Source organism: Candida pseudojiufengensis (genome assembly GCF_024610245.1).
Source record: "Candida pseudojiufengensis strain CBS 10847 chromosome Unknown scaffold11, whole genome shotgun sequence".
NCBI classification, from domain to species: Eukaryota; Fungi; Ascomycota; class Pichiomycetes; order Serinales; family Debaryomycetaceae; genus Lodderomyces; species Lodderomyces pseudojiufengensis.
Window position 1 is genome coordinate 48,726 of NW_026261539.1, and position 25,625 is coordinate 74,350.

Here is a 25,625-nt window from a genome sequence, read left to right on the forward strand (position 1 = left end):
AACAATACTTAAGTAGTCTATGTGTTAAAAAAATAAATGATCTCTCTCTCTTTCTTAACAGTACATAATATTAATATTAGTAGTACATTACATCATATATACTTAACTACTAACAACTAACAACTAATAAACCAATTGTAACTGATCCTCTTTAAGTATAGGCTTAATTGGTTATACTTTCTAGAATGAAAAGTTAATTAGGATCTACTTTATTAATCTCAACATTAATACGACTAAGTAGTTCTGGAATATTATGAAGTCTAAATTGATTACGTAGTTTATCTTAATGTTAGTAACAAACTGAGTCAAATTACACTACTTTAATTTTTTATCTTATCTAATTGCTATGGAAAACTTGATCAACGTTTCTGTCGTGTTAAGATTTATGTGAAATTAAAATAATGCGACACACACACACCATAGACACGTAAAAAATATGTAATATAAATAAACACATAATTCACCAAAAAAAGAAAATTTATAATATTCTTTCTTATCTTACCTATATTATATATCACTTATATTACATCAAACAATAATACTACAAAAGAATGGGTTGAGAAATTCATTTTATTAAAGAAATTCAAAAGGTAAAGTAAAGAGGATTGAATATTTATTAAATGTTAAACACTTAATAGTAAAATCAAAGATGTTCGGTAAGTCAAAACTGATACAATTAAAAGGTTCAACAAATGTTGGATAAATGTTCTAAAAAATATTCCATTGATTAGCTGAATTACTAATATGTGAAGAGATAATTTGTTGTCAGTCAGTTATTAATAGTGCTGTCGAATGCATATGAATTTCGGGAATCCATGTAATTGTTATTGACTATGAAATGTCCTACCATTTACATCTTGACATTCTCAAGCATTCCAAAGCACTGATAATAGCTGTAAACTGATGACTATTACCTCTTGGCAGGTTTGTGACTCATCTAAAGAAATGGATGTATTTGAGAAATAAACGTATGATTAAGAGTTTCAGCTATTCAATATTTTATTAATATTATATTCTACTGGATTCATTAATTGGTACACAAGTTAAAAGTAGTCAGGGAAAGTAAGGTTTAAATTATTTAATTACTTCAATTTTAAAAGAGTTTATGACTTCATTTAGAAAAACAAAAATTTAAAACAACATCAAATAAAATTAAATCAATTTAAGCAATTATTCAGTCTCAAGAGTTATAGAGCTCGTATTTATCAATTTAATATCAAACTTTAACTACACACTTGCTAATTTTGAATTTTTACTTTTGAATATATTTTTCAATCAAAGAAAAAAATTGTTGGAATCGTTTACACATCTTTTGGCAAATCTTATTTCAAACATTGGGAGTTAGCTTAACCTGAATATTTGTTTGATGTTATCCTGGTGGAACAGTTTGCTATGAAGAGGTATCACCTAAATTATCCAAGTTGTACATTTCAGCGACGAATGGTTGATACCTCTTCGTTAGAAACTGATCTTCCGGAATAACTTGGGACAAGTAATCAGGTTTCAAATAATTGCTAAATAATAAATGACTATAAACAATGACAATAATTTATCGGTTTAACGTACGAAATAGTTGGAGAATTTAAATATAATCATCAAAAACTTAATTTTACGAAACGGTATTACCAAATTCTAATAGAAGAAAATAAATCACAGGATACATATATCAATCAATCTACTTATAATATATACTTTGATTAGTGTTTGACTATTTTATATTATAAGTAGATTGATTGATATACATAAACTATGTAAATTGTTAGTTCCCTTTGGATTATTATAAAATATATGATTTTGTGACTAAACGCTACTCGTCTCATAGATTTTTATAAAGCACAAAAGTCATTTTCCTTATAAATTAAATTTAATTTCATTTCTCATTTATTTGAAAGAAGTCTATGGCAAATACAGGAATCTTGTATTTTGTATGAAATTTTCATGAACTAATATGCAAACAAAAAAAAAAATATTTTTGCAACAATATTGATTACAATGAAAAAATTGTTTCATCCATCAATTAAAACAATCTTAAAAATTTATTGACTACCTACTTGCAAACTCTTGGGAATCTTTGTAAAAAGCAAGAAAGATTTTCACAAGACATAAAAATGGTAATACTATATTTACTCAATTTGTTGTTATTAAATTGTTGAAATTTAAATCTATGTAATTATAAATCTATATAATGTTTGCAACTTATATTTCAACTCAAAATCCTCAATCAAATACACCAATTGATAAACTTAACTTAAATCGTCTACAGTAGGTTAAATTAATAATGTGACTTTGCTATACGTTTCAACCTGTGGCAAATTTACTTGAAGTATAAGTAGAAACAACAATATAATCATATATACCAATTAAAATTAATTTTGGCCAACTAAATTTTTTAAATAAATAATAATTTGGTGCAAAAATGAATATAAGAAACATTAAAATTAATAATAAATAACCTATTACTAGTGACATTATTACTTGAATGATTTAAAGTTGTAGATTTCTTAAAATAAAATAATGAAGAACTTTTTATGTAATGTGATCCCTTCAAAAAAGTAAATATTTGTAAGATCAAAACCACGATATAATGATGAGATTTTATACTGCACAAGAGTAATATCTAAATTTAGAATTATAAAATTTGACATAATCTTTTCAGCCAATCTATACTTAATCAATTTATTCTGTAGAATGGGTAATTTCTAAATATCACACTACTGAACTACATCGTCCACCAATATCAATTTAATATTATGCATATAACCTCTCCACTTCAAAAGAATGAATGAATACAATGGACTTATATATTAATTAAGATAATGCGTTATGAGCATTGAAAACTAAATTGAACATTTTTAGTTTGCGTAGTTGAAGCAACCGAAAATATAGCTTCAATTTTATGACAGATTCTATTGTTTGTAAAATAAGTATATGGAAGTTCAATATTCTTAGACAGAATCATCTGAAAAAGTATGTACAAAAGCATACTCTAAATTGCATAAATGCTATGATATTTTTGTCAAAAAAGTTGCAACTCTAAGACTCAAACCCTTTTATATCATTGATCTTGGCTTAAACTTTTAAATCGTAAATATACGAAATAGCTTCGTAAAAAAAGTAAATATTTATAATAATAGAAATAATGTTGAAGATAGAAAAAAGAAAATTCACGCCATCTTTCAATACGGCTACTACTGTTCTTAAAGATTTTGTTGTTGCCATTTGTTGAACTCGACAACATTTTTGTTAGGATTGGTAAAGATGTACAGTCTTTTCGTGTTTTTCTATGCTAAAATAGATTTTATGATTTTTTTTAGGGAAACGTTTCGTCTTTGTTTTTAGATTCAATTCCTCTTCAACGTAGAGTTGTCGAGTTGAGATTAATATGTTATCGAAATTCATTCTTCATTCATGAGTCTTCAATTCTATCAATGATTTTGTTTTAATCATCGGTTTCTTTCAAGTCAAACAATAGGGATTTCGAAACGTTAAATTTTGGATTTAAAATATTGTTTGGTTAGTCGTTAGTCACGGTTTTCTAAAAATTTTTTTGTACTAGCAACACTGACTGTTTGTCATCCATCATTGTCCTTCTTTTCTTTGGGTTTTTCTAACAATGGATTAGTCGCTTGGCTGATCAACGTGTTTGAGTGAACATTACTTGAACGTATCGTTTTTTGTTTCGATTTTTGAACAAATGGCTCTTGTATGATCTTAATTCCAGATGAAACTGAAAGTTGGATAACTTTGAATTTCTAATTCGGTGTGTTTTGAGTTCCTATTTGTGCTTGATGTTTAACACAAATAAACATCAAGCACAAATAGGTACCTCAAACACGCCTGAATGAAGTATCGTAAAAAGTCCAGTAGGTGGTTATTAGGAACATTTTGCGGACATTTGAATCTAATCTTGTGGTGGTGGGTTTAAAGTTTGTAGCTGACGCTCGGAATATTTATACCCTTGACAAGTGTAAGTATTATTCTTAGAAAAGCTTGAGTTTGAAACAAATCGGTGGTTTTAAGCTGTGAGTTGTTATTTAACAATTCTTCCAACATGATTCGTGGTTCTCCTTGAATATTCTGTAGTTGACCTAAGTAGTAAGTCATTTCCTATTTGGTAATCAATCTCAATCTCGTATCAATTCATTACTGTTTTTTAAAACTCTTTTGGAATCCTTTAATAAACAACGATGGATCGACATGAGATTTCGTAAACTTGGCAAAAGTGGTCAATTTTTAAATAGGAGCAACAGTTTGAGAAATAAAGCACTTCAATGTCAAAATTATGTGGAATATTATTTTGTTGTTCTTTGAAAACCATTCCCTCATAACTTTAGCATCCTAGTGTTTCATTACTCAAATTGCTGCTCCTATCTGATCATCTCAAAAAGTGGTCACACCTGGAATTGAAGTTAATGTGAGTTTATTAGCAGTTTATGAAACTGAGAAACCAATAATTGTCAGATTTTCTATTTCTTTTGGGGAATTTTAAACTTACTCTGAAATTGATAAAAATTCATCATTTTTATTATGATTGTTGTTGTTTTGTTTGCATTGGTTTTAAAGTTTCTGTATTGTCCATTTCAATTGTAGATGAAGTTATTGAAATCAGATGAGTATTATTGGAATTACTCATACTTTCGTCAATTTTTCTATGGTCTTCTTAAATTAAGTTGAGAGCCGACTCGGAGGGACCAATAGAAGTTTAAAGATAATGGTTAATTAAAGGTTGGCATGGTGGTGAATTTGTGAATTTTCTTCTTCTTTTTATTCCTGTTTGTTGTTCTTTCATTTATTTTTTCTTCTATTATAAACTGAAAAGCAAAAAATTTTGCAACAAATTTGAGTTCTTCATGCATCCATCAATTATAAAGAGTATTGAATGAATTGATAACTCATGGACACTACAAAGTTTCAAACTTTTTTTGAAAAAGACTTATCACAATAACTTCCTTTCAAGTTTAGACGAGTCATATATAGTTGTAATTATTTTCGATTAAACTTAATCCCGTATATTTAATTTGTAAGAGTTATTAAAACATCCATAACTCAGTACTCAGAATTTTTGTAAAGGTTTTTCATTCAAAAAAAAAATGTCATTCATGATTGAACCATTTCACAAAAAAACGAATACAGTGCTTATAAGTTTCATTAGGTATGTTTAGTATACAACCAGATAGGTAAATACTGAAAATTTCATTAGTTGTGATCAAATCATTTACTTATCAATACTTTTTTTGATTTTGAAGAGAAAAAGATACAAAACAAAGTCAAAATATATTCAAGTCAAATGATCAAATGAAACGATGGATTTTGAACGAATATCAAACAATAAGATAAATACTTTGGATGAATTGATTTAAAATTTTGGTATATAATGTTCTTGTATAATGAATTTATCAAACTACTACTGAAGAATACGCATTCTTTTTTGATCAAGAGCAAATACGCGAAGAAATTAAAGAATGTTAATAATCAACACATGAGCAAAACTTGCAGAATCACTTTCATAAATCATTCAACAATTATCATCAAATTTGGGAGTTAGTGTTCTATGATTTAAAAAAAAAATGTTTTTGATTATAGAGTGGATCCAAAAATTGAAAGAGATTGACCAAATGTACATTCACAGGGTTATTTCCGAAATAATCTTATGGATGTCACCTTGTGTATGTACATTTGGTCATTACGAATCAGAACTAATCAATCATTTAATACCGGAGTTGAAGTCAAATATCTTTTAAAAAATGGTAAGATTTTAGTTATTGGCTGATTTATATTTACAAATCAAAATTGAACCTAATTGTTCAAGCTAACAACGACCTAAAAAATATTCAAAATCCTTGGTTTACTACGAATATTTTTAATGGTCTATTGAACTCATTGGAAATTTTATCACAACATTTACATTTCAAAGAATTGTGATTTCAACAATAATTTGATGGAGTAATTAAACGAGTTTATTTTATTCCAAAATTTGAAAAATCAATAATTGTCGTTTGAGTGATAAAATTACTTGAGCATTATTCGCTAACATTGTCGTTGGCTCAAGTAATTTCGTCGCTCAAACAACAATAAAATTTTAAACTTTATATAGAAATAGAAGATTCTCATGATAATGTTGTTACTTAATTTCATACTCATGATTAATACAAAATTTAGTTTTGGTATCCAAATTTATTTTTAATCTCTTATCAAATTTAAAACAGATTTCATAAATCGTGAAACAAATCATGTTTTAAATAAATTTTTTTCTTTTTTAAACCCGACCGATTAATTACCAATAAAATTTGATAAAAAACAACACCTTTTGACTAAACACTCCGACTTAATTCAGGAATATAAGCCAAATAGACAAGAGTATGAGCCAATGCAACAAGAGGAGGTCAAAAGAGAAAAAAAGAAAAAAAATATTAAGGTTAGGTGAAATGTAGTGCCGTTTAAGAATATGTAACTAATACATCGATCGACTAATTTCTTAGTCAAGAAAACAAAATATACTGAGCTAGTTCAGCCGACTTGAAAATTTTCTTTTCTCTTTTCCTCTAATTTCAACTAGATAGTACGAAAGGAGTGGTATATATATCAAGAAAAAATTAAAGCAAGAATAAATTAAGAAAAAGTAGATTATATTTATATTTCAGTTTCAAGTTGTTACTTCATTATTTGTTGTTCTTTTTTTCAGTGTTTCATATGTTTTGAAATATTTTTATACGCAGATCCTCTTATTTAATTTTGAAATCTAAAATCTTAAATTATCGTGTTTTGTGTAATTTGTTTGAAATAATTGCAAAATTGAAATTGTTTGTGTTTAATTTATTGCATGAGTTTAAGGATAAATTCAATGTAAACGGAGGAAGAGATAAAATTGGATAAAAATAGTAGGAAGTAGCTAGTAGTAGCACGATGATGATTGCTGTGGGTGATTGAAACAACTGGTAAACATTGCTTCAAGTTTCATATATTTCAAATTTTTCATTTAGCCTAATCAAAGCTTAACATTTTATTTCTATTATAAGATGAATTATAAACATAATAAAGTTGAGATTTTGAGTTTAAAATGTCAATCAATAACAAAATTTTTTCTTTGACATAAAGATTTGATTTTCAGTTGCTATCCTCTGAAACAAATCAGCCCAACATATACAACCGGAACTTGATGGAAAGTTGAAGCATGTTGATAAATCATTTTCTATTGTTAAGCACTTTACAATATGTACAAGTTTCATATGCGTCAAAATTATATTATTATACGATTAAAGCGAAAAATTAAAATTATTAGATGCATGAAAGGAGTATTGAAGTTATGCAACACCTAATAGGGATGAAGTATCTATCGGTTACGTCTCCTCTCCTGAATAACCAATACTTTCAACTAAATGATCCTTGACCTGATTAAAATAAGCTGGTTATTCATAGTTAGTTGATAGTAGATAGTAAATAGTATTAGTAGTGTATATTATTACAATATTTATTATTTAAACAAATTAAGAAAAAATTAAATTGAACAAGAAAACACTACCTGCTTATTATCGTCATATCTTGTAAATTAGTTCATACATTTAATTATTCTAGATTCATATGTTGTATTTTGTGTCTAGTTAATAAATAAGATACAGATCTTATAAGATATGAAACAAAGTAGAGTTTTAAAAACTTAAATTTAAGTAGTAGTTGTAAAGGGTGTATACACGTTGATAATTACAATTCAAGTATTGAATAATTTTCGAAACACATCTGAAAAGAAATTCAAACTTAAACATCCTTTCGTATAAAAAAACATATGAGAGACTACTACACATAACGAGAGGGTAAATTAGTTAGTAACTAACCATACGTTTGCCTCGTAATATGTTAAATTTACTAAATACTTTGTTTAACTATTGAAACTAAATGTATAGTCAATTAAAATTGAACTAAAAATTAACAAATTAATAAATGAAACAATCATGAAACTGGCTTTGTAACTCATAACAACAGTCTAAATTGATTGAATTTTTTATTGTTTATCCCTCTTCAGAAATCTGTCTCCTTTATTACAAAATTTTATTAAGAAAAATTTTATTATTTTTGTTTATTATTTTTTTAATTAATGTCTTGGTTTGTTAACTTAATTTAATTAATTAATTTTATCGAAATTAAAATTTTTTGTTGTTGATAATTTTTTTGACTTAATCTTCCTTTTTTTCCTTCTTTTCCTTCTTCTTTTCAACAAATATTATCACACTCATTTGTTTTCTCTATTAATTCAAAAGATACAGATTCATTAAATCTAACTTCTATCAGTCATTCCTTTCATTCCTTTAGAAGTTCATTTTAAAACAATCACTTTTAACATTTAATAGAAATAACTCAACTCAAAACATCAACAACAAAATATCTTACTTTCTTTAAAATATTTTACTCAAACCAACTATTACTACAATCGTTAAAAACACATTTCATTCATTCATTACAGTTAGAAAAATGTTATATAAATCTTTAATTTCATCAGCTTTATTAGCTCAAGCTTTAGCTATTCCAGCTATTCATCAACATCATCAACATAAAAATGAAAAAAGAGCAGTTCATGTTGTAACTAAAACTAATGTTGTTGTTGTAACTTTAGGTGCTGGTGATGCTACTACTACTTTATCTCCAGTTACTATTTCATCAGCTACTGAAGTTGGTGATGTTAGTGCTGTTACTGATGCTCCTCAAAATGCTCCTTCAACTACTGTTGAAGCTCCAACTGAAGTTGCTTCAACTTCTTCTGCTTCAACTGAATCTCCTCAACAAACTGGTGGTTCAAATGTTGGTTCAGGTGGTGCAAAAGGTGTAACTTATACTCCATATTCAGATCAAGGTGGTTGTAAATCTTCTGGTCAAATTGCTTCAGAAATTGCTGAATTATCAGGATTTGATATTATTAGAATTTATGGAGTTGATTGTGATCAAGTTGCTCAAGTTTTAAAATCAAAAGCTTCAAATCAAAAATTATTTGCTGGTATATTTGATGTTTCACAAATTTCTCAAGGTATTTCTACTATTGCAGATGCTGTTAAACAATATGGTTCATGGGATGATATTCATACTGTTTCAATAGGTAATGAATTAGTTAATTCTGGTCAATGTTCACCATCACAAATTCAATCATATGTTCAAGAAGGTAAATCAGCTTTAAAATCTGCAGGATATAATGGACCAGTTGTTTCAGTTGATACTTTTATTGCAGTTATAAATAATCCATCATTATGTTCATATTCAGATTATGTTGCAGTAAATGCTCATGCTTTCTTTGATGGTCATATTGAAGCAAATCAAGCTGGTGATTGGGTATTACAACAAATTCAAAGAGTTTGGACTGCTTGTGGTGGTAAAAAAAATGTTTTAATTACTGAAACTGGTTGGCCATCAAGAGGTGATTCAAATGGTGTTGCTATACCATCAAAACAAAATCAAAATAATGCTATAAGTTCTATTAAATCAACTTGTGGATCAAGTGCTATTTTATTTACTGCTTTTAATGATTTATGGAAAGCTGATGGTCCTTATAATGCAGAAAAATATTGGGGATTCTTATCAAATTAAATAATTCACTAATGATTTATCATTAGTGATTTTTTCATGAGAGAAAGATAATCTCAATATACTTGTCAAAAGTCTTTTTTTTACTACTACAACAGTTTGCTTTTCATATTTTTATTTTGTTGCGTTTATACCCAAAGAAGAGTTGGAGATACTACTTGTCTAGTATGACTTAACTTTTCTTTATTATTTTTTTATTAAAATTTAAATTTAAAATTTTGATTTAATTGATTTGAATAATTCATTCAATATTGGATTTTATCAATGGTTTTGTTTTTTTTTTCTAGTTTTATATAGTTTATTATAGTTTATAATATACTATTTTTTGTTTTAAAATTACTTTATAAATTACAGAACGGTGATCTGTTAGCTGATGAAAGAGCGCATGTATAGTTCTATCTTCCCTTACAGCCAGTTTTTATTCACCTGTTTGGTAAGCCAGACAATAAATCTATTAAAAGTCATTGCATCTTGAAAAAGAAAAACTATCTTTTGTAGATTATTAAATGAGTACTATTAGAGATATAAAATCATACTTGAAATCATTCAATAAACTCACTTATATAAAGCCAGAGGAATTATAAAATATAGTATACACCAGTGCAAAATATTTAGCAGAAAACAACCGACTTATTAATTATTACTATTTTCATCAACATCATCTAAACAAGATAAAATAAATTTTTTTCTATTTTCAATTTCATCAAAACTTTTAAATTTTAATAATCTTTTTTCTTGTTTTGAATTTAAAATTTTATCTAATTGTAAATTCCACAATCCCAAAATATTCAGTTTTGGTAAATAAGGATCAATAAATTTTTCATCCCAATCAATTTCAATATCATTTTCTTCTTCTTGTTGTTCTTCAATTAATACTGCTTCTTGTAAAATTTGTATAAAATTTATAATATAATTTATCATAGTTTCAATTTCTGCAGAACATGAATAAATTATATGACTTATAAAATTATCATTCAAACCTAAACGATTTAAAATTACATAAATAGTTTTAATATCTTCTCCATCTTCAGAATTTTGAATTAATAAAAGTTTATCTAAAATTCCTTTTGGATCTGGCATATCTGCAAAATCAAAAAATGCTTTTGCATTTATTGTATCATTTAATTTTGTTTTTGGATCTAAATATTTTAATATTATTGGTGCTGATGATGATGAAGTTGTTGTTAAATCTGACGGTGGTTGAGTTTGCAGTTGAATTTGTGGTTGAATTTGAGATGGTATTTGATCTTGTAATTTTTCTTCTTGTTTTTCTACTTCTTCTTGTTCAAGTTCATTTTCAATTTCATCATCTTGTTTTTCTAAACTACTTGCTAAATTTTGATTTTGAGTTCCACTTTTAGGAGCTGTGAAAAATTGATCTTCATTATCATCACTACTAAGCCCATCATCATCATCTTCATTTTCTTCTTCTTCCACATTTTGTTCATTTATTTCAACTTCTACTTCAATAGATTTACCACTAGAATCAATAATTTCATCTTCAATTGATTCATCAATTTTTCTTTTCTTTTTTGGTGGTGATGAAATATCATCAAGATCTAAACCTGCATCATCTTCATATTCATCATCTTCAAATGGATCAATCATATTTAATTTAGGGACTTCAATATGATCTTCCGTAATATGTTCATCTTGTTGTTGTTGTTCTTCTTGTGGTTCTACTTCTGGTCCTGCTTCTTGTTCTGGTTCTTCTTGGTATTGTTCTTGTTCTTCCTGTTCTTCTTGTTCTTCCTGTTCTTCTTGTTCTTCCTGTTCTTCTTGTTCTTCTTGTTCTTGTTCTTGTTTACCTAAAGCATCATCAATATTTGAACTTTTTAATTCACCAATTTCTTCATCTAAAGCAGATTCAGATTCTTCTTGAATTTCTTGATCCTTTTTCAATAAATCTTGTTTTTCAGCTTTTGCAATATCAAGTTTAGCTTTACCTTCAGCTTCTTGAACAAATAAAATATCTTCATCTATACTACTTTCAGTTTGTGGAGTTTGTTGTTTTTGTTTTTGTGGTGATTGTGGTTGTTGTTTTACATTTTCTTCTTGATCTTTTGCAATTCTATCTGCTGATCTACTTTCTCTTGAAATAACATCTTTTTTCAATTCTTCAATATTTTCATTAAATTTAATTAAATGTTGAGGAATTCTTTTCAAACATTTTGGTTTTTCACCTGATTTTTTACATTCTTCATAATATTTCTTGTATTCAGGTATTGTACCATCACTTATAAAATATCTATATCTATCTCTCCATGAACTTAATGTATGTCTTGGATATTTTCTATACATTTGACTAAAAAATGAATATGGTAATGACTTTTTGGGATATGGATCAAATTTTATATTTTGTTTTTCCGCATTTTCAATACTCCATTTTTCAGATTCAATACATAATGCTAAATCATCTTCTGGTGTATATTTATTTCTTAAAGTTTCTGGTAATTGATCTAAATCAACTTTAATTAATTCACCATTTGAATCTTTAATTAATCTATTTCTATCATCTGTTTTATAAACAAAATTTAAATCTTTTTCTAAATATGTACGATAACGACTTCTTATTGATGGACCAGTATGAGTATTTAACATTTCTGTTGTTGCTAATTTTTTAAAAAATTCATGAGATGTTCTTAATTTTGGATTTTTACGAACTTGTTCTAAGATATATTCATCTTTTTCTGGTGTAAATCTATTTTGAGCTCCTGTTCTTCTTTTTGGTGAAGGTCTTGGTTCAGGTGGCTCTAATTTTGGTGGTGGAGATTGCTCTTGTTCTTCCTGTTGTTGTTGATGATTTTGAGCTTGTTGTTGTTGCTGTTGGGCTTGCTCATGAGCTTGTTGATGTTGTTCATGAACTTGTTGTTGTTGTTCATTAATATATTGATTTAAACCATTTGAATTATTTTGATTATCATTATGACCTAACCCCAAGACATCAATCATTGGTTCAGCATCTTCAGTTAATGAAGGAATTATATAATCTTGAGTACTTAATAAATGACCATGTTTTATACATTCATCAATATAATTTAATCTTATAAAACCTCCCATATGTTCTCTACTTGATAAATAAACTAAATTTTCAACACCTCCTTCAGCTAAATAACCACCATGTTTAATAATTAATCTTTGATATTTACTTCTATTTGGTTCATCATGTTGTATAAAAAATGGTACTGGTTTTTTTTCAAAATCAACAAATAAATCTTTTCTAGGTTTAGCATATTGATGAGTAAATGGTTGAGTATTTGGATTTTGTTTTCGATGGTGGTGGTGTTGTTGATGACTGGAACCTTCTTCTAACTCATTTTGACCCGCAGCTGTACGTCTATGATGTTGTTGACCAGTTGCAAAACCAGCAGATGGAGCGCTTTCTGTTGGATCCTCACCATATTCATAATTATACGAATAATTCATTGTTCAAAAAAACTGTAACGTGAATGCGTGAGCGATATTAGGATATAACGGATGTAAATCTAAATCAATGATTGGAAGTAATTATATGTTCAATGTTGGTTGTTGATTGTAACTTAAGATCTATTATCAATTGGCTGCAAAAAGATCTGGTTGTAATTGTGTACGGATGTCGATCGATTAGTACGGATGTTGTTTATATTTTGATTTTTTTTTAATTGTTGATAATTTTTAAGGGATAAGAAAAATAGGACGTGTATTAGTGTAATAATTATTTTATTAGTTGAAGTCAATACACACAATTAAAAAATTATTTTATAAATGTGTAACAATGAAGAACAACTGATAATGAATCATCATCCTAATCACTAGCACAAACATTGGTGGGTATTTCAAAGTGGTTCCAACCTAAGCTTACTTACTATATTTTTAGCTTCCTATATTTGTTCAATTGAGAGTATTCGAATAACTTAGAGCACCCAAAATCTAAATCATCAGCACAAACGTAATTCCAAACTTGGAGTCTCAAGTTAAAGTTCTTTCGAAATCTCCTTTGACGTACTTTTTCAGATTCTGATCAAAATCTGGGGGTATGGTTCTTCCAATAATTTAACTTGGATCATCATCAAAAGGAAGAGTTACAAGTAGACCCAAGAGTACTCAATATTCTTATTATTGAAAGCATCACCTTGAGATTCTGAGTGTATTTCTGGATAAGTATTTCAAGGGTGATTTCGAAAAATGTTCAGAGACCTTAGAAAACAACTTTTCAAACTATCAAAAGAAATACAATAATTGGATTTAACATATATGATTATCATTCTGACAGAAAAATTGATGATTCAAATTGAAGCTGCAAGTGAATCTACCTTTTGAAGCTTTTGTCAGTAAAGTTTTGGAAACCCAATTGACTAATCAATGAGTTTTTTAAAGTCCACGGCTAGTTATAGTAATACAGGAAACTTAACTAACACGAGAACCGATGCTGAAAGATCAGTTAATAAGAAATATTAAAGGTATTCAAGCCGTTTATGAATTACCAAAACATTCAAAATTTTTGTATTGGTTCAATTTTATTATTACAAGTTAGTTGGTATATTTCAAAAATATTATAACTTATCTTGAATGGTTCTTTGAGTTAATTAGTGAAATTTGTCATCAAAATCCTGGTCCTGACTTTTATAAAATTATTCCATTATTGAATAAACAAGTTGAATATCATATTGATTTTCTTTTCTTCCGCTTCTGCGTGGTTTAGGATTAGTACTTTAAAATAAAAATGTTAGACTCAGCAAATATTTTAAAGTATTATTTTCAATCCACGAACAAAGCAAAATTAGAAGAAAGCCAATGTGGTATTTAGCTTCTTTCAAATTGGCAGAATTTAAAGAGTACTTTCAATAATACATATAGAATCATTTCAAACTACATAAACAAGCTGAATATCATATTAGTTTTCTGATTGATTTTGGCTTAATCATGGATTGGGATTAGTACTTTAAATACTTTACTTGTTCTTCACGGATTCCAAGCATCTATATTATTAATTCCAACCCATGATATAGTCCGAACATTCAAGAAAGCCAATGTGGTATTTAGCTTATTTTAAATTGACAAAATCTAAAGAATATTTTCAATAATATAGAATTATTTTAAACTACATAAACAAGCTGAATATCACAATGGTTTTCTTCTTCTTGTGGACTCCATGGATTGGGATTAGTACTTTGAAATAAAAATGTTAGACTAAGCACCTATTTTAAAGTATTACTTTCAATCCATGGAATAATCAAAAGAAGAAAGCCAATGAGGTATTTAGCTTATTCAAAATTGGCAAAATCTTGAAGAATACTTTCAATAATACATATTTGATCATTTTAAACTACATAAATAAGCTGAAATCATATTGGTTTTCTGTTGATTGTAGATCATCTTATGGATTGGGATTAACACTTTGAATACTTTGCTTCATCATTACCATTTTCAAGTGTTCAAATTGTTAATTCCAACCCATGGGATAATCAAAATATCAAGAAAGCCAATGTAGTATTCAACTTATTTTTAATTGGCAAAATCTAAAGAATGCTTTCAATAATACATATTTATTCATTTTAAACAACATAAACAAGCTGAATATCACAATGGTTTTCTTCTTCTTGTGAAGTCCATGGATTGGGATTGTTCCTTTATATACTTTACTTGTTCTTCACGGATTCCAAGTGTCTAAATTGTTAATTCCAACCCATGGACAAAGCAAAACCAAGAAGAAAGCCATTGTGGTACACAACTTATTTTAAATTGACAAAATCTAAAGAATAATTTCAATAATATACAATATATTATATATTTTTAAAAAACTAAAAACAATTTCAAAAAAGTTATTATACAAAATATAAATCACCAATTAAACCAATTAAAGCAATACTTAAACTAAAACTTGAAATATAAGAACCTAATTTAAAACCAAATTTAATATTTTCCAAATCTTGAACAATTTCTTTTTTTATTAAAATATTTTGAATTTCTAAATCTACTTCATCTGAATGTTTAACTTCTTTTGGTTCATTAGTCTCTTCTTCAATAACGTTATGTTCATCATCATCTTCTTCTTCATCTGATTGATGTTTAATTTGTGGAGATGGTGGTTGAGTTGAAGTTGGAGTTGAAATTCCACTTTCATCAGAAAGATGAACATAAGATTTTCCTAAATCATCAGCAGTATTAACTTTTGAAATAATTTCTGGTTCATCAAATTCATTTAAATCTTGATTATTAGCTGCATCTTCTTCAGATATAACTGATGATGGAGTTGTACTTGTTACATTAGACCTATTTGATTTAGTTTTTGGTGCAGTAGTTGTAATTAAATCTGGTTTTGATAAAATTTTATCTTCATAATTCCAAGAATTAAAATAAATTCCTAATAAAGTTAATGGTGCACCAATAGCAGAATAAATTAAATAAGGATGTTTTTCATCAATTGGACTATATTTAAAAGCTAATGAAAACAAAAAAGTACTTAAACCAGTTAATAAAATATTTACAATTCTTGAACCAAATATATAATTTTTTGTTAATGTTAATTGATTATTTAATTTAAAAATATTAAATTGATATATTGAATTTAATTGATTTATTAATATAGGAATATTTTGAATTGATTGATATATAATTGATGAAGTTAATAAACCTAATGAACCTAATCCTAATAATTTTAACGTTGTTATACTAGTTCCCGCCATTATGTTCTGTTCTTTTGTTTAAAAATTTAATTGTGTGGGGAATTTTTTTTCCTTAATGAAAACTGTGTCTTAGTCTTAAAAAAATTTGGTAAGCTTGATAAAGATAGAATGATTCAAAGCAGCTATGAACAATGATCGATTGAACTTAATCTGACTCTCTTAATACTAATAATACAGATCGTTCTTTAAACTAGGTATGTTTAATTGATCTAAAATAAAAGTTGATTTAATACAAACGTTAAAAAAAAGTCACACCGTTTTTTTTAAAGGAGATTATTTAAACAAATCTTGTATTAATAAAATAGAATGATTAAAGACACACCAATTCTAAACTAAATGAATTGTTCTTAAGTGATTGATTGATTGATTTGATTGATGATAATACTCAATTGATTGGTAGGATATAAAGTTAGTAATAGAATATAGAAGAAAAAGAAAGTAAGTAAAGATAATTTTTTTTAAGGGAGAGAGAGATTAGAATATTAGAGAGAGATAAGATAAAGAGAAAATTTATATACTTAAGCTACATTGTTAAACAATAGTAACTAATAAAATTACAATTACGTATTAGGAGTTTAAATAATTTTGTATTTGCCACCATAGAATATGAGACTTAACAAATTAACCAATGTTCTTTTAAGCCAGAGTAACCCAAAAAACTAGCAATCAAAACGGCCAATAGTTCGGGTTGAAATTTTAGCCTTAGGGTTGTTTAAAATTAATTGAATTTTGAATTGTTTATCCGAATGAACGATAAAATTTGTTGAATTTTTTAGATACAATATGAGAGAGAAGGAGGGGAGTAAACTAAGGCTGTTGATTTATGGTTAATAGGAACCATATTCACTAACCACAATCTAATTGTGAACAGTTGCATGCTTCACTATTAAATTCCTAAAACCATGCTAGATGAATCGACCCTAGGATGAGTAAGCTTGACTTTTCAACGACCATTCATACTCTCATTTACTCATTTATAATCAAGTTTGTATTACTGGAGTTAAAAAGTATTCCGATAAGATAAAGGTAAGTATTTAACAAATGTATTACGTAATAGCATTAACAATGATTACCTAATACTAATACGATAATAACTCCGATACAAATTAACAAATCAAGTTGTTTAAAGTATCATATGCTAAAAATTTCATACTAGACAGAACATGAATTGGTCAAGAACAATCCAGACTCTGCCCAGGCTAGAGTTCGTTCATAACGTGTAGATTCATCAAGAAAAATCGTGTAAAAATTTTTGACCAGATATATTTTGCATCTTAATATTCAATCTAAACTCAAGATAAAATACTCTAAGTTGAATGTATAAATGAAGTGTTTATGGGATGCTACTATTCATTCAACGACAACCCAAAAAAAAGATCCTCCATACTAAGATTTCAATAAACGGTTCTGTAGCTGTCTTTTTCCGAGTCATAACCAGAACTCCGGTTTCTTCTATTAAATACATTATACACTCTTAATTATGAAATGGATATTTCAGTGAATGCTATTCATTATTTATCGATCCGAGTCTATCTATAAAGCCCAAACTCTTGTCTGACTTATCCATAGTAGAATGTGCTTGCTCAGGACTATGCTTTATTTATTTGATACCGATAGTGGACCATTGCCATTTACAGTTGAGCTATTTCAGTTAAGGTTGAGCTATTTCGGAAAACTCCTAATTTAACTCTTCAAAATTGTTCGATTGATCAATCAGCTAATCAAACTCTATATTTGTTTTACCCACATTCTTCTTCATCTATCTAGTTTTTAACCAATCTGGGGCTAAATTTGGATCAATTTTAACACTCAGAATATCAAATCCTTCAATTAATAATTCAACTAAAATTCTACCACCTCTTGCACCAGTAAATCTTCTATATTCTTCACTTACACTAGCTAAATTCCAACCTTGTAATCTTCTTAAACATCCAATTACAGTACCAGTTCTATGTCTACCCATACCACAACACACAAGCATTGGATAATTTTTTTTATTTAATATTAATTCTAAAGATTTTCTTATTGTTGATTCATTTAATGAATCCCATGGATTAATTTGAGGAATCATTGAAGAAGATTGATTATTTGATGATTGATTAAATTCAAATTCATTTAACATTCCAACATATTCAATATTAATTTTTAAATCATTACAATAATCTAAAAATTCATCATTTGGTTCTTCTGATGCTAACCATATTATAGTTTTTAAATTTAATTGATTTAAAAATGATTGATTTATCATTGATGGTTGACCTGATCTATATAATTGTTTTTCAACTGGACAAAAATTTAATGGTGGTATTATTCTTAATATTGGAGGTTGTGAAATTTTTCGAAGATTTATATTTTGATTTTGAGTATATTGAGATCTTTCATTTTGTTGATTTTGAATAATTTGTTGTTGATTTTCAGTTAATTGTGAAGATAGGCTTGGACTTGGTTGTATTGGATCTAATTGTTCTTGATTTGACTGAGTTTCTATTGATTGTGGATTAGATTGTCGAAATTGATCATCTTTTTCATTATTTGAATTCAACTGATCTTTTAAATTTAGCTGAGATCCTCCATTCATTATATTATCAGTCTAATTTCTAGTCTCGAAATGTAATGAAACACTTGTAAGTGGATGGTTCAATGATATAATTTATGATGGTAAAACCCATAATTTAGAATAAAATAAATGCAAAAAAAAAAAAAGATTTAAGTTTCAGTGAGATTATAATTTGTACGATCCGAAACCAACTTATAATCTGACATAAATCAATTTTAAACAACTACAATTTACAACTACAATTTGGGCTTTATTTAATTTCGTTGTCAGTTACTTTTGCCCAATGCTGTTGGAAAGAGCAAAATCCAAAGCATAAAGAGTAAACTACTCTTCTAGTGCTGATACAATTGGTCTCGAAGTTATCAGGATGTACAAAAATCCGAGTTTTGTCACCTTTCCATCACTTTTTAACCAGCAAAGAACATTAGCAGCAGGTGAGCAGCGTTTATTACCAGCTTGCTTCTTATGTCTTCAATAATCATTTTCAAACTGAATTGTACAGAATTGCCATGATTTCATACTTCCGGTTTGAAATTGATTGTCACAACTCTATCAAAACTTCACGACACACAATTTGTAATTGAAAAAAAAGACAACAATTTGTTAATTGATTTATTTCACCAATATTCCAAATTATTCAATTCATTTTACAACCAATTCTCAATCATTCAATTGACACAGAAACCTAGAATAATGGCAAATAAAAACACAGCAATAAAGAAAGCCCAACAAGCACAAGCACAAGCACAATCCAAAAGCAAATCAAAAACCTCAACAACAGATCCAACCACGTCTGAAAAATCAACTATTAAATCACCAATTACAACAACAAAACCAATAATATCAACATTTAAAGAATTACAAACAGCATTAAAAACAACATACAACAATTATTTTGAAAATTTAACCCCTAAATTAAAATTAATTGATTTATTCTTATTATTTTTAGTAATTTTAGGTATATTACAATTTATTTATGTATTGTTGGTTGGAAATTTTCCATTTAATGCATTTTTAGGAGGATTTTCTATATGTGTTGGACAATTTGTATTATTAGTTAGTTTAAGATTACAAATTAATGACACTGTTGAAGAAGATGGAACAGAAGAGGAAGAGGAGGTGGTTGTTGATTTATCTAATAAAGATATTAATATAATTGATATTGAAGAAGATGAAACAAAGACCAGTAAAAGAATATTTAAAAATATTTCACCTGAAAGATCTTTTGGAGATTTTATATTTGCAAGTTTAATATTACATTTTATTGTTATTCATTTTATAAATTAGGAAAAGTGTATAATTTCTAGTAATGAATACAAAAGAATATTATAGAGTTTTCTCCATGTTTTGAATCGTTGTAAATAAACTTGATTGTTAAAAATTAAAAACTATAAATGAAATTAAATATTCGTAAACTTTTTTTTTGTATTTATTTTTGAAGTTTGAGTCGGTTTATATCACAATTCATCGACTTCGTATGCCCCTTGATGATTTTTGTTAAAAAAATGGGGTTATATCATGATTAATGACTAGATAGTATGAGTAATCAAATTTTGCTCGTTTGAAGTTTACTTTTTTAACTTGAATAGGAATATTAAATAATATTACATGAATAAATGATAGTTTAAAATGAAAAATTAGAATGCAATTGTCTTTTCCCTTGTTTTTAAAATGGTCCCTTTCCTCAATTAGACTATTACACAACATCCAGATTTTGATTTTTCTGCAGCTGCAGATTGTGATTGATTATTTCTAGTTGATGATGGTTTAGTTCCATTTGTTTTACTCGATTGTTGTTTGTTACTTTGTGATGTATTAGCTCCTGACGTTACTCCCCCATTCGTTATTTGTTGTTGTTGCAGTTGTTGTTTTGAATCCGCTATACCATTTTGTTGTTGATTATTATTATTATTTGCTTCATTTGAATCTATTATACCATCTTTTTCGTCTCTTCTTTTTAATAAATATTCAGTATAATTTATATGTTTAACTAAATCAAAAAATGCTTCTTCAACATTAATTCTCATTTTTGCAGAAGTTTCTAAAAATGGACAACCAAAACTATTTGCTAACGCTTGACCTTCTTCATAACTAACTTGTCTTTCCATTTCTAAATCACATTTATTTCCAACAACTAATACAGGAACATTTTCACTATCTTTAACTCTTTGAATTTGTTCATAAAATGATTGTAATTCTTCTAATGAATTTCTTGAATTTATTGAATAAACTAATAAAAATCCTTCTCCTGTTCTCATATATTGTTCTCTCATTGCTGAATATTCTTCTTGTCCTGCAGTATCTAAAATATCTAATAATACTTGTTCATCATTTATTGTACATTGTTTTCTATAACTATCTTCTATAGTTGGATCATATTCATCAACAAAATGTGATTGAATTAATTGAATTGTTAATGCTGATTTTCCAACACCACCACCTCCAACAACTACTAATTTATATTCTCTTAACATTTGGAATTATATTATGTGATTGGATATAGATTTTGAACTAGATGTTGCTTATATCTGTTTAAATTGCTTCTAAACGATTGTATAATTTGAATTTGACGATATTTCAATTAAGTTTATCAAAAGTGTCGATTATTGGCTCTGAATTTTCTTTCTTTTTCAGTTTGTTTAATCAATTGATACTCTTTTTGAATAACTAGAGTAGGATGAAATCAATTGAATGTACTACCTAGGTCAATTAAGGATGATAAAAGTTAATTTTAAAATGGGAAAACTTTTAAAATTTAAAATTGTTGTTTATTATTTTACTATTTATTTTTTTATTCAATTGAAAAAGTAGTTTTGTGTAACATAAATCAAAATGGAATTAATTTACTTCTTTTAGTAAGTTCCATAGGAAATATGAAATATATGAAATAGAACAACTAGAAGTCTAATAGAAGAAGATAATATATGGAACAGTTTACTTTGCTAAAGTAGAACACATATCTATTAAAAATCTAGTACCACAGATTGTACATCCATAATATTTTCCTTACGGCGTATGTAAATGAAATTACGATATGACGTAAACTTAATTGGATGAAATCATTTTGATTAACATTTCTACGTAAAAGAACACCGCCTTTTTCCATATATCAGTACTCATATTATTTAGAAATGTAAAGCCATTCCCTATTTTTTTTTTTTTTTTTCGGGCAATCAATTTCGCCAAACCGAACCCTTTTTTTCATATTTTTCGATACGAAGATCGCCTCAGTGCTACCATACATATCGTATTAAAATTACATCAATTCCATCACCGTTGAAAAAACTAAAATAGCCAACGTTTGATTGTCTTATGATAATTAATTTAAACTTTTGATTTAATCATATGACATAAAATTGAATCATCTATACCCCGGAAGATTACTTAAACATTACTACTTAGTCTAATGTGACATTTGTTGAATTTGATATCCTCATAAGCCAAAGGCCGAATCAAAAAAAACCAACTATTCTCAAACTATTTCAATAAAGACTCTTAATTGTCATAAAACTTCACAATCCAATTTTTTTGAATCTTACTTTTTCCATCCTCATGCATGTTCTACCCCTGCAAATTGTATTAACATCAACTTTTATCACCGTTTTGGGCTGGGATTAAGTTTGAATGAAACTTTTAACTAGAAGGAGAATTTTGGACACTTGAGACCGACGAAATAGCTGTTATAGACGAGCTTGACGCTTATGAGAAATTTTCTTAGGTATGCTGCGAAATCGTTCTTACGTCCGGAATTAGTATCTCTTAGCTCGTCATATGGGGTTCAGGGTAGTTACGGGAAGTGAAAGTACAAAGCTAATCTCATCAAAAAATAAATTTAAACTTTAAACCTTAAACCAACATCAAGAAAAGTAGTTTACATCATCATCATCTTATATTGAGTATACAATCTCTTACCTAAGAATTAATATTTTTTATTTTTTTTAATTTTTATAATACAATCATCACAATACCATTTACCTTTTGGAGGATTTTTAAATCCAATACAAGGTAAATGAAACCATTCTCTTTTACAATCATCACCATCACATCCTACCATTTCTCCAAATGATACTTGATTACAATAACAATAAGTTGGTTCATTTTTGATTGATTTTGAGTTGTTTCCTCCATCAATTGATAAATTTTTATTTTTGGTTTGTTGTTGAATTGATTGATTTGATGATGATGTTAATGAATTTGAATTTATTGAATTATTTGTCATATTTGAATTATCATAATTATTTAATTCATCATCATCATTATTGTTGTTTTCATTTTTCTTTTTCTTTTTATTTGATTTTTCATCATTTGCATTATTTCTTCTCTTTTTAGGATCATTGTTTAAAGATTTCGGATTATTGTTGGAGGTGGTATTGGTAGAAGTATTATTTTCTAAAGGAGTTTGTTCTTTATTTTTCTTTTTCCTACCTGCATTCGATGTAGATGGAGTTCCTCCTGTTCCACTATCTTTATCATCATCTTTATTTGATTTTCTTGCAGCTAATGCTTCTCTTCTACTTTCACTTCTTTGAGAATTTATTGAATTATTTATATTATTACTGTTATTATTATTATTATTTCCATTATTTATATTTGAATTATTTGAATTATTTGTATCTAATATCATTGCAGGATGAATTAATGGACCAATTCTTATATTTTCTGGAATTTCATTATTTTGTATAATTAATTTATAATCTTGATTTATTCTATACATATGTTTATTTAGTAAATCTGTTGCAACTGAAGTAACATGCATTTTCTCTTCTAAACAGGGTATAATTTCATTTATTTTATTTTTTATAATATTTAATTGTTGATGATCTTGATTTTGTTTTTGTTTAAGTGATTCATTATTTTTTGAATGTAAATTATCAATATAATTTTTAATTCTAAGATTAATTTGTGGTATTGTATTTATACATTTAGCATCAATTTCTTTTAATAATGTAAAATATTTTATAATATCTAATGGTAATGCTTCAAATGCATCACTTATATCATTTAATCCAGGTAATAATTCATGTAAATTATTTATATTTCTAGGACGATTTTTTGATGTTGAAAATCCTAATAATTCTTCTTTATCTCTTTTTCGTGATTCTCTTGTTTCTTTCATTGTGTGATAGACTTGTATTTGATTTGTATGCTTTTTCTGTTTTTGGATGAAATTGAGATTGTTGAGCTTGTGTTTGAATTTTTTATGTTCAAGAATATGGTTCTATGTAGTTTGTGTTGATTTTAAGGTGTCGAAATGTGTTGTAAAAATGATCTGTTAAAGTGATGTTCTTATTTATTTCAAAACATTAATTCGCTTCTTTATTCGAAAAATAAAAATTCCGATAATTAGATGCTACCAACTTAGATGTTTTGATTTTCATATCGATCAAGCTGATAAGATTTGATCACCAAAACGTTAGGTAAGAAGATCAAAAATAGAGGCAAAATAGGTAATGATTCATTGTATAAAAGGGTCGTAAATTCATTAAAGGTCTTACATATATGATCATTCATCAATTTTAGCAACAATTTGTTTCATAACTTCTGAATCTGGTACATCATCAATTATATCAGCATCTTCTATATCTATCTCATTATTTTCATCATCATTATTCAAATTATTTTCAATTTTTTGATCTTTTAGTTCTTGTTTTCCATTCTCCAATTTTTCTTTATTTGGTGAAGGAGGTGGAGTAGGTATATTTAATTTTAAATCATTCATAATTTTTTTCATTCTTAATTCAATAAATTGATTTCTTGAATCTATTAATTTATCATTACTTCCATTGCTACCACTACTTGAATGAGAATTACCACTTCTACTACTTTCACTATGACTTGAATTTGGTTTATCTAATTTATTATTTAATTTTTCAATTTGTAAAATAATTAAATTTAATTGATTATAAAAAAATTCTAAAGTTTCATCAATTGGTTTTAAATTTCGAATAATATTTTTTACATTCTTATCATCACTATTATTATCTCTAATTTCATTAATCTGCTGTAGTTGATTTTTCATAAATTTCAAATTATTTAAAATTTTTTCACATTTTAAAATTTGTAAAATATATAATTTTCGTTTTATCAATTCTTTTTCAATTAATTCATAAATTTTAAAAATTTGATAATCATAATCATTTTTTTGAGTTCTTAGAGATCTTTCATCACCCACTACTTTTGGTTGATGTTTTAAAGTTATTAATCCATCATCAATTAAATCTTGTGGTATATGAAATATATTCAGCAAAGAATATAATTCAAATTTATCAAAAAATATATCAATTTTAAATTGTAATAATGATTCTAATTTTGCTGATCCAGTAAATATTTCATCAGTTATTAATTTATCATCTCCACCAACATCTATAAGTTTGTTTTTACTTTTTAGATTTAATAAATATTCTTCTAATGCTTCTATACCTTTTCCTGTTATTTGATTTATTGCATTTATAACTTCATCTATTAATTTTAATGGTGCAAAACCAAAATGTTCAATTAGTAGTGCTTGAGCTGTAGAATCTGTTGATTTTGATGAAGACATTGTAGGTGTGGTTTGTGGTATATGTGGTGTAAAACGGTTTATGGTATTATTTGATGTAGAAAGAAGTGTGATTCTATGTGGTGTAGAAGGGATTGTGTTATTATGTTTGTATTGGTCGTGGTTTACTTAGATTCAAAAGAGTTGATAATTGTTTTGTTTACTTTTTTTCCGCGTACTTACTTAAATATTTTTATAAGTCCGATCTAAAATATTCAGTAGTTTGGAGAGAAAGTAAGAGTAAGTGAGCGTTAATTCCTATATATTTCTTCAAAATACACAAATTAAACTATCAAACTAT

General features: G+C 27.0%; 8 protein-coding genes across 8 annotated transcripts; 2 read left to right on the forward strand and 6 right to left on the reverse strand. All coding sequences in view use genetic code 12, as the record gives it.

Moving 5' to 3' along the window:
- Positions 1-8,463: 8,463 nt before the first annotated feature.
- Positions 8,464-9,567, forward strand: MP65 (putative family 17 glucosidase; the record flags this gene model as incomplete). Its single annotated transcript, XM_051759714.1, has 1 exon — positions 8,464-9,567. The coding sequence occupies one exon, from the start codon at positions 8,464-8,466 to the stop codon at positions 9,565-9,567; it is 1,104 nt and encodes a 367-aa protein (XP_051612369.1).
- A 630-nt stretch (positions 9,568-10,197) lies between these two features.
- RAP1 (DNA-binding transcription factor) lies at positions 10,198-12,990 on the reverse strand (the record flags this gene model as incomplete). The annotated part of the gene is made up of 1 exon (XM_051759715.1): positions 10,198-12,990. The coding sequence occupies one exon, from the start codon at positions 12,988-12,990 to the stop codon at positions 10,198-10,200; it is 2,793 nt and encodes a 930-aa protein (XP_051612370.1).
- A 2,378-nt stretch (positions 12,991-15,368) lies between these two features.
- On the reverse strand, positions 15,369-16,229 carry KGF55_004777 (uncharacterized protein; the record flags this gene model as incomplete). The annotated part of the gene is made up of 1 exon (XM_051759717.1): positions 15,369-16,229. The coding sequence occupies one exon, from the start codon at positions 16,227-16,229 to the stop codon at positions 15,369-15,371; it is 861 nt and encodes a 286-aa protein (XP_051612371.1).
- A 1,759-nt stretch (positions 16,230-17,988) lies between these two features.
- OCA1 (putative tyrosine protein phosphatase) lies at positions 17,989-18,807 on the reverse strand (the record flags this gene model as incomplete). The annotated part of the gene is made up of 1 exon (XM_051759718.1): positions 17,989-18,807. The coding sequence occupies one exon, from the start codon at positions 18,805-18,807 to the stop codon at positions 17,989-17,991; it is 819 nt and encodes a 272-aa protein (XP_051612372.1).
- Positions 18,808-19,479: 672 nt separating this feature from the next.
- On the forward strand, positions 19,480-20,073 carry KGF55_004779 (dolichyl-diphosphooligosaccharide-protein glycotransferase; the record flags this gene model as incomplete). Its single annotated transcript, XM_051759719.1, has 1 exon — positions 19,480-20,073. The coding sequence occupies one exon, from the start codon at positions 19,480-19,482 to the stop codon at positions 20,071-20,073; it is 594 nt and encodes a 197-aa protein (XP_051612373.1).
- Positions 20,074-20,474: 401 nt separating this feature from the next.
- RAS1 (Ras family GTPase) lies at positions 20,475-21,260 on the reverse strand (the record flags this gene model as incomplete). Its single annotated transcript, XM_051759720.1, has 1 exon — positions 20,475-21,260. One exon carries the CDS (start codon positions 21,258-21,260, stop codon positions 20,475-20,477), a length of 786 nt encoding a protein of 261 aa, XP_051612374.1.
- Positions 21,261-22,705: 1,445 nt separating this feature from the next.
- PHO23 (Pho23p) lies at positions 22,706-23,902 on the reverse strand (the record flags this gene model as incomplete). Its single annotated transcript, XM_051759721.1, has 1 exon — positions 22,706-23,902. One exon carries the CDS (start codon positions 23,900-23,902, stop codon positions 22,706-22,708), a length of 1,197 nt encoding a protein of 398 aa, XP_051612375.1.
- Positions 23,903-24,289: 387 nt separating this feature from the next.
- On the reverse strand, positions 24,290-25,327 carry MTW1 (MIND complex subunit; the record flags this gene model as incomplete). The annotated part of the gene is made up of 1 exon (XM_051759722.1): positions 24,290-25,327. One exon carries the CDS (start codon positions 25,325-25,327, stop codon positions 24,290-24,292), a length of 1,038 nt encoding a protein of 345 aa, XP_051612376.1.
- Positions 25,328-25,625: the final 298 nt, after the last annotated feature.